The 12,007-nt window shown below is 33.0% G+C and overlaps 1 protein-coding gene across 1 annotated transcript in view; it reads left to right on the forward strand.

Moving 5' to 3' along the window:
- Positions 1 to 12,007, forward strand: part of LOC142319010 (UNC93-like protein MFSD11) — a 73,961-nt gene that overhangs the window by 49,995 nt on the left and 11,959 nt on the right. Inside the window, exons 2-5 of the mRNA XM_075355798.1 lie at positions 4,128 to 4,297; positions 5,724 to 5,900; positions 7,815 to 8,080; positions 9,015 to 9,140. Coding sequence (XP_075211913.1) covers positions 4,128 to 4,297; positions 5,724 to 5,900; positions 7,815 to 8,080; positions 9,015 to 9,140 — 739 coding nt within the window. The remainder of the gene's footprint in view (positions 1 to 4,127; positions 4,298 to 5,723; positions 5,901 to 7,814; positions 8,081 to 9,014; positions 9,141 to 12,007) is intronic.

Raw genomic sequence — 12,007 nt, forward strand, 5'->3', positions numbered from 1 at the left:
ACAAAAGTGGGGGATGTGTCGGACTCGCACGGGTTCGGCTAGATGTTGTTACGAGCCTATGTGTGCCTGCAACCTACCGACTAAACTCCTATTTCACCATTCCTATCCACCCGGGGCCGGTTTTGCATTTAAGTATAAACAACCCTGGAGGTGTCAGAGCAAGGACGCTTAGGAGTCCCACAGCTTCATTACCGCCGCCAACCCGCGCAAGCACGGACAGACGACGATTCCACTGAGGGCTGTCGCTCTCCCTCCCCCGTCAAAAACAATTGACTTCTGCTTACTTCACTGGATTACTTCTCAGACTATTTTATCTTCCACTTCACTAATTAACTGTGTATTTTAACCAACAAGCTAGACAACTAAAAGACTGACTACTCACCTTTAATTATATTCATTCATTACATATATTGCCAACTCTTTGTCTTGGAGCACTGGTGTCTCACGTCGCTGATTTCACAATCTTGAAATTAAAGAAATATGTAAAAACCTAATAGATTCATTGCCTAAAAGAATTGAAATGGTTATTAAAGAGTGAGGAGGACATTAAATTTTACAAGAATATTGTAATAAACACTACATTTTTAAATATAATAAATTTCATTATTTTTGAAAATATATTTTTGTTCATATTAATTTTCTTAAGACTGTATATCTAAAATAATATTTCCACTTCCTTACCTAACATGTAAGGAAGTTCATTATTCACTGCTACACTGTAAACTTATTAGCTGGTTAATCACATACAATAAAAAGATAAATTACTATTACTCACCACATTATATTATATAGTACAAATAAAATAACTTAATTACATTGTTTTACTGGTATGTAATTGAAAAAGTCTGTTAAAATAAATAATATAAACTGTTAGACAGGTAACGGAAGAGATGTATGTTTTGTTTTGTTGCTTAAATTTATTGTAGGTCAAAATTAATATATGTCCTTCAGTGTTAAGCCTGTCAACCTCTGCTTCCTTGTTTCTGAAACATCTAAAAACAATTTACTATACATGAAATAGAAATTTAAAAAAAAGAAAGTAAACTGATGGAAAGTTACAATAAATCATTTTCTATTATATAAGTATATTATTTTACAAATATTTTCTTGCGATAAGAGAACGACATCTGTTCAGATTCTTGTACATGTTAAACTGTCAAACTGTTCTAGGTAGCCTGTGCACCAAAACAGTGCATTTCAAAAACATTCAGAGACTGATAAAATGCAGTTGACAATAATGATTAAAGGTAATCTTACAAATTTTCCTAATGCAGTCAGGTCGATCAGTTTTTTCTTATTTTAAATTCCCACCAAAAGTTCCTTAAGCATAAACAATTTTTTTCATTATTATTATTATTATTATATTTTTTTTAGTTGCAAATAAGCCTCACTTAGGACAATACAAAGTACCTAAAGAAGTTTCTTTCCTTTCCTTTTTGTTCTTATTTCTTTCATTCTTCTCTTTGAGTCTCTTTTCTCTCTTTGGACAGGTTGTTCTGGTCTTCTTCTTTGGTCTACATCTTGATCAACTTGTTATTCTTGAATTTTGTGTGCAAAATTTATTCTGTTTTGAATGTCTTCGTGAGCTATTCCTTCCAGCTTTTCATCATTTTTAATTTTACCAATCCATTTTATTGTGTCTGTATTTGCTTTATTTCTGTTTTCATAGAATATCATATTTGTTTCGTGAGTCTGTCTGGGTTCGTTCTTTTGATGTGTCCATAAAATTTTAATCTGTATTTTCTATTTTCCTGTATTTTTCTATTGTCTATTTTCTGTATTTTTGTGTACTATTTGATTTTCTGATTTTTTCTGAGTCTGTATTGTTCATCAGTTCATCTTGTTTGTAGAATCTTTCTCATTATTTTGCATTCCTTTTTGTCAATCTTCTCAATGTAGACTGTTTATTCTCAAAGATTTAGAGTGCCTTATGTAAATTGTCAGAGGCACGAGCTACTTGTAAATGAAAGGTGGGATACATTATTACCTATTTCAAGATGTATAGTGACTTTAAACAAGGTTAACCAAAGCATAGATATAAATGTTTTCGATCAAAGACTAGGCGTTTTTAAAAATAGACATGAAGTAATCTGGCAGTTAAGAAATTTATTTCTTTTGTAACAAAATAAAACCCAATTACTGTCCTTTAAAGGGTATTAAGAAAATGCTAAACTTATCATCATCATTATTAAATATTTATTTTGCCTGTGGGTATTCGCATTTGAAGTACAATATCTTACAAGGCTCCTTCAAAAAATCAGAATGAGTTCCCAAGTAACAAAAAAGGGCTGTCAGATTGGAACTCATAAATGTGGATTATGTTGTCTAATATTTAGTAGTAAATTTATTTATTTATATAATACCAGGTTACAGAGTAACAGCACAGTGACTTGATATCAACAGAAGTCTGCAAAGATGCCAAGGCATCTATTCGCAGTCTGGTGTGTAAGTATAAATATACCGGTAAATCTGTAGTCTTGAACATACTCAGGCCGACCACTCCTGTGAATAAATATATTAACTTATCCTTGTGTTTATATTTATGAATGTGTTATCTTTAATCTAAAAAAATTCACAATCCACCTCTCTCAAACTGAGAGTAATAAATGTTTTTGTCTTGTAACAATACAATACTTCAGCTTTCAAGGAAGGATATTCTTCCATAAATTTTTAATAAATTACTTTACCGTTTAAAAGAACTTTCCACTTAAATGATAAAATTTTCTTTTACACAAACAATATTTTTCTGTCAATGTGTTTTAAAGTAATATTGGTTAATAGACTTGTAAAAAAAATGAATTTTCTATACCTTCATTTAACTGTTCATGTAAATATCTGTTCAAATCGTTTTAACATTTTTTTTAACACATTTTGAATTATTTATTTAGTATTTTTACATACTTAATTTATCTATTTATATTTTAAATTATTAATATGGATATCAAGCATTTTAATTTTTTATTTATTTTATAATTAATTGTGTATTTTGTGACACTGCTATCTGATGAAGGTTTTACTTTGTCTTCTTGATTCATCCAGGTACATTCTAGAACAGTTACCATTTTCATCCATGGAATAGTACACCTATGTACTCCCTAATTTATATTATATAAGGTTGGTCTAGTGATAAATTCATCATCACAAAATAAGCTGATTTCAAAGTCGAGAGTTCTAAGGTTCAAATCCTAGAAAAGGCAGTTACTTTTATACAAATTTGAATACAAGTTTAGAGATACTGGTGTTCTTTGGTGGTTGGGGTTCAATTAACCACACATCTCAGGAATGATCGACCTCACTTCATTTACATTCATACATTTCATCCTCTGAAGTATATCTTATGGTGGTTCCGAAGACTAAACAGAAGAAGGTCAACAAGAATAAGAATTTATTTATTTCCTTTCTATCATGTAAATCTAATTTGATTTAATTATCTATTTGAAATAGAAGCAGATTCTCTATGAGATTTTTATTACGAGGACTGGTACATCCTTTTTTGTGATAAGTCAGTTAAATAATTGTAGAAAATTAAGAGTACTAAATGAATTAATAGATATTCACAGAAGATGAAAATGTATTAATCAGTAAGATTTAAGAAAAAAATTTTTAACATTAATTTAACTGTCAAAATTTAGAGCCACTTGATAAATTATTTATAACTTTTTATTTATATAGTGATAATATTCATGCAATAAAAATCTTAATGTAATCCATTTTTTACTGTTTTATGAGATAATACTTGGCGGTCAATAGTTCTGATAGAAACCTACTTCACTCTAGTCTATTAGGATTTCAGGATATATTGGGAGTTGGTAGTAAAAACTTGTTATCTATCTTCCAGATTACTTCTACAATTTTAGTTCTATATAGCCTTCTAATCATAAATATTGGATTTAGTTTAGGTTTTATTTTTGTACCGCTTACAACATTAAAAATCCTAATGAGTGAAGTGCATTAAATTATCTCTCCCTCCACTGAAATGTTTAGCTGTATTTAAAACACATCATCAATTTAGCCAAATTTCTTAGGAACCAGTAAAAATTTACAAAAATATGAAGCACAATTACTTTATTAAATAATAAATATTTCATTATATAAATAAAATAATAACTATTTCTATTCTATTTCAGAAAACAATATTATCAAGTATACATGATGAAGATCCAAACTTTACAGTCGAAGGGTACACAGTGTTAGGTGTTCTGTACACAGTGTTTTCAGTTACATTATGGCTAGGGCCTTCAATTGTTGCACTCTGTGGAATAAGATGTGCTTTCATATTTGCATCCATTGGATACACGTAAGTAATGTAACAACATTAATTCTTTTCTCAGTTATATGAGGTGATTTAAAGCAATTAAAATATAAATTAATAAGTTTGACCCACCAGGTTGGTCTTGTGGTGAACGCATCTTCCCAAATCAGCTGATTTGGAAGTCAAGAGTTCCAGCAATAAAGTAAAGGCAGTTACTTTTATACGGATTTGAATACTAGATCAGGAATACCGGTGTTCTTTGGTGGCTGGGTTTCATTCAATTAACCACACATCTCAGGAATGGTTGAAATGAGACTGTAAAAGACTATACTTTATTTACACTCATCCTCATTCATCCTCTGAAGTAATACCTGAACGGTAATTCCCGGAAGCTAAACAGGAAAAAGAAAAACTCTATAAAAATTTAATTAAGGATAGTGTAAAGATAGTACAAAAATATATAAAAAATTATCAAATTTAATGTTATGAAGGAAATCTTCATTTTTTAATAAACTGTTAAATTTATTTTAAAATTTGTTTAATATATTTTAATGTATATTCACTGTATTATTATGAATTTGGTATACACATTTGAGTAACAAATGGATTATAATTACATTTCTTTTGGAAAGTGTAACTTGTAAGTTTGTATTGGTTCTAGAAATATTTCAAAAAACTAAAAATTATTAGCGACTTGCTTTCAGATTATATGATAATTATTCTTTCAAAAGGTTTGTTCAGAGCTAATTATGGAATCTGTTCAAGTGCTAGTAGTAACTGTAGTGATCAAAATACTGTAAGAAAGATTTTATGCAGAATGAGTCCCTTTTGTCTGGATGTGCTTTTAGCTTTCTATGCCCCCAGGGCATTCTTTCTCACCATCAACCCCTATTCCTTATCTTTATCCCATCTTCACTACTGATTTAGGTTCTATAAGTAGTTAGACCCTGTAAGATCCATGCTTTAGGTGCCAGGATCCATAGAGTACACCAGCTTTGGTGCAATAATTTGAGGAAGCCTGCCTCAAATTAGGAACAATCTGTGGACCCTTTATTCTGCCTAGTGGCTATACAAATAATGGCTGAAGTACCTGTCTGGTAAAAGTTCTAATTTTTCCTAAAATACCAATACATGTCATTTCTGTTCTTCTCAGGTGTACTTCTGGTTTTTTACATATTTAATAGATAATAATATATAACAAAATACTGTACTATATTATTTCAGGATATTGAGTGGATTATAGTTTTGCACAATATTCAGAAAATAAATTTCACCTGATTTACAGTAACTCCAAGTAATCGATTAGAAGTATTATTCTTTATAGCTTTTGCTACACATAATCTGAAAATATTGCCTTTGTATATAACTTAATTCAGCAGACATTGCTGAACTATAATCTGCTCAAGTCCGAGATGTTATTTATATATTTCATAACAAATTTTCTAATTTTGAATTTTATATATATTCAAAGGTTTTACATAATAGCATTCAATATGGAGCAAGCTTGGGCGATATACAGTGGTGCTATGTTATGTGGATTAGGTGCAGGTATACTATGGACAGCAGAAGGAAAATATTTAGTGTTAAATTCTGAAGGTAAACTGATGGCAAGAAATGTGGGAGTCTTCTGGGTGTTTTTCGCCTTATCGTAAGTTGATCAGGTATATAAAATGTTACTGTAATATAAATTCGCTAGGAAACTGAATACAAGTTTTGTATTTAAATAAAATATCTTTGATCAGATACCTTAAATGACTTAATTATGAAGTCAAGAGATTCAGTAAATAAGTACAATAAAAGATATGCCTTAAAATCATATTAACTTCATTTCCAATTAGGACAAATCTAAGTCATGGAAAAATTGATATAAAAGTCGTACATAAACTGATTATTATCCTTTTTCTTCACATAATTTTTCATGCATAATGTATACTACACTAAGACATCTACATTTTAGTAACATCAGCAGTGAATTATTTAATCAAACAGCTTTAATTAAAACGATAAAAACTATTGTGTGAGTAGTACACCATAATTTCAATTCGCTTTTGTTTAACTACCTTGTATTAAAATCCATTTTATTATAAGTTAAAAGTATTTTAAGATAATCCATAAATTTTTTTAATTAAGTCACAAGCAAAGCAATATGTGAATATGTATATATATGCCTGAAACCACTTGCAAGATGGCTGAAAGACGATTTGTAAGAGTCTAAGAAGCAGTAAAAGATCCGTAGAGTTTTTTTGTGAAGCATAACTACATCAAAAGTTGCAGAGTATTTTCCTTTACCCTGAAAAGCATGTATTAATGCATACACAGGTGTATCTAATAAATCATACAACAAATTGGATAAAAATATGCACTACACGATGACAGTATCTAAAAAATTAGTTGTAGACAATTTGACACAAAACATAGTTACACCCATAATGATGTAGTTAATCTCAAGAATATCAAATACCAAGCAAGGCTTATTAAGGAGAGCGAGGTATGAAGTGGTATCTCATTGCCTTTTTCACTGAGCCTAATACACTGTCACAAACCAACATGCCAATGCTTTTGAAACACAATTGATATTCAGCTCCTCAAGTGGCCTTCATTCAGATCACCAAAGGGTGAAAGGCTGTGTAATGATCATCATTATTCTCAGCGAAAGCAACTCTGGCTTGTGTCACTCAAACTTCAGATGTTTTTCATGTGTCACAGTCATATGAAGAACTGAGACAAATAATGTAAATAATTTTAATATATTCTTAATAATGTTATCACATGCCTCCAGTCAGTAAGGAAAGTAGAATTATCAGTAAATATAAAAAATGATAACTACTTCTTGAAATGAAGCTTTGATGGAATGAGCTCACTATGTTGATTTGGAACACCTTGAATGCTAAAATAAAGTCTTAAGTAATCATGTATTATTTTCATACTTGTTTTGTAGGCTGTTATCCTGGATAATATTTTAACTTGTAAGTGCTTGTTTTTCCTGCTAAAATGAGGATCATGTACAATAAATTGTTTCATGACAGAACAATATCTTGTCAACAATACATTGTGATATATATACATTACTAATCAAGTACAACCACAGTAATATAGTAATTTTTAAAATGTTGTTATGTTAAAATGTTTAGTGTTTTAATCATTATTTCTCAAACAAGGGAGCAATTAATGAAAAAAACTACATGTTTTTACCTCCCAAAAGCTTAAAAATTTGTAAAATTTAGCAATCAAAATTTATTTCTTTTAAAAAATACTCAGTCCAAAAATTGATATGTGGACACAGACAAACAAATGGTTTCAAATTGAAAACAATTTATTCATTTAGCTTAAAAAATTGGTTTTTAAAGGTTATTAGACATAGGTAGGTTACATGAATCTGATTGACTTTAGTTGCAGATTTTTAAATTATCATAAGATTTTCACTTCTCTTAGAACAAGCAAGTTAAATAATTTACAAATCAATTTAGGCTAGCCATATAAATAAACAAAATTTTCTTCCAATAGAAAAACAACTATAATGTTTTAAATACTAGTTTTTAATTATAAAATAATTTTTTTACAGAACCTTTTATGGAAATATATATACATATTTTGAATTGGAAGGAAAAAAATATATTGACAGAGATACACGAAGGCTTGTCGTGTACGTGTTGACTGGAATATCTAGTCTTTCAATAATAATGTTTATGTTGATACGACCAGCAAAGAAAGAAGTGGAAAAGTCTGAACTAGAAACAGAAGATGGGCCCATAACTGCTTTAAAAAAAACATGGTCGGTCTTCACTACAAAAGATATGCTTACATTAAGCATAATGTTTCTATATGTAGGTATGACACTTTATGAAAAAAATATCTACTTACTACTATTAAATAAAAACATTAAAATAAAATACATTTTTTGCACAAAAAAAAGAAAGATAACAGAAATACATTATAATTAAGAAATGATAACTGATTGAAACAAAGATTTGATGGAATCAGCACACTGTGTTTTATTGAATTGATTGAATTTATCATTATTATATCACACATTTATTTTATGATAAAGCATGACTAGTCATCCAAATGAAAACTTAGTACTGTTATTTTTATATTTTGTTTCAAAGAGTGGTGCAGTCTCTTTTAATACATATACATATATATATATATATATACTAGCCAGCTTGTCTACCCAGAACACGGACTCTCGGGGCTCAGACCAACCCAGATGAATCCTGGAATCAACTCAGTAGCTCCTCAGGGCATTCATTTTGTGTGTTTTGTATCCTTATATATTTTTTAACTAGAAGTCCCTTTGTTGCAACAATTTTGATCACCAATGGAGTTGATTTCTCTGAACGTACAAAATTCATTTTTGGATAATATTTATGGCCGCTTAACACCTGCTTTGAGAAATATTTTCAAAATGATAATATCAATAAATTTGCATGGTGTCAAGATTCATTTAATGACAAAGTTCCACCTAAATTTTCTTCTGCAAAAGAAACAAATCTGCTTAAATTGTTTTATGACTAATTGCTGAAAACAAAATTTAGCTGCATGGAATTAGCTGAATTTTGTGTATGACTAAAAGATGAATATCCACTCCTAAGCAGTAAAGCTCTGAAAATTTTAATTCCATTTGAACTTATTTGTGAGAAGATGGGTTTTCAGCAGTTGCTGTGATAAAATCTAAGTATCGTATGAAAATCAATGTAGAGAAGGAAATACGATATATTTTATTTAACTATATTACATTAATTTGTCATTTTTATGTTTCTAGGAATGCAACAAGCATTTGTAACTGGTATATACAGTCCATGTGTTGGTTTTACCCTTAAGTTTGGGGATGCTTCCAAACAACTTATTCCTTTGTCTGGCCTGTTCTGCGGTGTCGGCAGTTTAATAGGTAAGAATGTCCTTCTCTAAAAAAGTTCCTTTTTAACCCCAAAAAGCTAGAGTGAAGGAAAAAATTGAAGAAAGAAACAAGAGAACAAAGAACAATGATTTTATAGTAAGTTCAGTTTAGGTGTTTTTGCAAAACACCTAAACCGAACTTACTACCGAATTAAAAAACTGATAACCAATAAAAATGTACAAATTCAGCTATAACAAAACATTAATTTCATACTCTCAAAACTTGTTCGCAACATCGCAATTTTGACCTTCCATACTAAAGCAACCAAAATTACCAATCAACCTATCAACATTCCAAACAACTGACGGTCACAACTGCCGAATGCGCGTCTTTTGGCGAAAAAGCACCCAAACGTATCCCTAGCACCCAGGATACTATTCTACACTAAACACCCTCTGCAGTCCTTTCGAGCGCCAAAAACCTTAAAAATCTTTCAATAATGCGCCACTTATCTCTAACTTTCCAGTTAGCCTGCAGATTCAGACTCGAACCGATACCCTGAAACTCTGATCTTTGCACGTCTAAACTCATATTTTTAATAGATGTACAGCACATAAGTATCATCCGATGCTAAGCTCTGAGGACACTGACCCGAGTTAGTCAAGCCAAATCGAGCTAGCCTATCCCGAAATGCGCCATGCACCGAAAATAACCGAGTCATACATCGCTTCGGGAAGATCCACGAAGCTATTCTCAACGCTCACGTCTGGAAAGAGACCGTGCGTATAACGCCTATCTGTCGCCTCATCCCACCTGTCCAGCCAAATGTCAAAAATCTTGCTACTCTATTTCCCAAATACACTGCGCAGTCAGTTCACCCGACTTCTTCGCAGCGTAACGTAACTGACGTTCCAACAAGGATGTCAATTGGTTTAACACCCGCGATAACTAGAACTGCCTCACCAACTATGAAATAATCCTATAACCCCCTCTCGCCCCACACGAACACACACACACACACACAGTAAGTAACAGAAGACGCTGCGCCCTCAACAGATTATTGCGGTAGCTTTTATACTTCATCCTGTTTGCCCAACAGGTGCTACAATAGGATGGCCTATTCGTTATGTGATCAAAATACGGGTCATGAAAACACGGGCCCACCGCGTTGCGGCCAAACAGCCCTTCAGTAGGAACGTGGTAGTCTTGTCAGGGCTAAATACCATTTTGTGTTAATTGCTCCACACCTCTAGTACTTTACACGCTTGAGCTTCCTGGAATTCGATCCCGTTCTGCGAGTCTCTTTTGACCAGCAGAAGCCCATCATCGGCATAAGCGATGACACGACATTCGCTGGGCAACCTCAACCGCATGAGAGAGTTAAACTCCACAATCCAAAGCAGAGGGCTCAGTACACTGCCTTGGGGGACACACCTTGGACAGCCTCTTACTCATCTCAGTGCCACCATCATGAAGCACTACATATCGGTTACAAAAGTAACTTTTTATCACCCCGATCTCATCACTCGTACACGCCCGCCGTTGTAATTGATACAAGGCAGAGGGCTACCACAAGTTGTTAAATGCCCCGGATATATAACAAAATAAACGCAGGACATAACGAAGAGTTGGAGTCAGTAATGATATCAATCACTTTTTAAACTGCATCCTCTGTTACTTTCCCCAGTCGAAAACCAAACTGGTTCTCCATCAAGAGATTTTGCGAGCCCAACCTTTCATTAATCCGCAAATACAGAGGCTTCTCAAACACCTTACCAAGTACTAGTAGAAACGTAAGAGGCCTGTACAACAAAATCACAGTAGGATCCTTGTCACCACCTTTAAAAAGAAGCTTAATCACACCTCTTTTCCAACACATCAGAAAATAGCTAGCAAAAAGCATTCTATTCAGAACCTTCGTTATTGCACCTACACTTACGCCCAACAAGCGAACAAGAGGTTCCACAGTGATTCCGTCATACCCAAGAGCCTTATGCCTTGCTAAACTGCAAAAAACCTGCCGCACTTCAGCCTCAGTAATCTCCAAAGATGCCATACCCGAACGAAAAGGAGCGACCTCACGTCTAACACGCAGATGACCTCACGCCTGACACTCACCCTCCATATCATCTGGCAGTAAATCATTCATTAGACTGCGCAATATCACCGCCTTATCAGTCAGCAACCTTGCAGGATCGAGAGAGCAGATAGAAGAAAGTCATTCTCTGGTTTATGTCTCAAAATCCTATAAACGACACCCCAGGGATCCTTATTGCCCTGATCCTGCACGAAAGAACACTAAGAATCCCTTTTTTCTGTCGAATCATATGAAAATACAGGTCCTCAAATCCCTATATTCGGAAGCGAATATAGCTAATATATTTAGCCGTACGCTCGTTGCTCAGGGTCATCCTCACGTTGAGAAGCTCGCCTAAGACAATCCACACACCGCTTCAGATCAGAAAACTCTCTCGTCCCCCACGGAGAAATCTCTCCCGACCAGAACTACGTGGAGTAGTTTTCTGCAGCACCCAAATAAGCACGATAAAGCCTCTCCGCCACTCCTCCAAATCAGTAACTTCCAAATTCCGCCCCAAGACACAGAATCTGGCCGATAATATATCAACTTATTTTTGCCAGTCTGCCCTCCTATGCAGGAAACGATTGCCACCAACAAACAAGTAAACGCGTACGTCTGAAACTTCGCAGCACGCAACCTTACAGGATCATTCTTTATAAATATCATAATAATTTGGCCGTATTTGCGCTATTACTGTCTCAGGCTGAGAACTTTCCGAACGACCCTGGTAAAAAGAAACTATTATAAAAAGGAAACGTTTGTTTGTATGTTAACAAAAATCTCCAAAACCTCTGAACTAATCGCTACCAAGTTTTACCAGCAGCTTCAATACATAATT

Source organism: Lycorma delicatula, chromosome 2, assembly GCF_047948215.1.
Source record: "Lycorma delicatula isolate Av1 chromosome 2, ASM4794821v1, whole genome shotgun sequence".
Taxonomy (NCBI): domain Eukaryota; kingdom Metazoa; phylum Arthropoda; class Insecta; order Hemiptera; family Fulgoridae; genus Lycorma; species Lycorma delicatula.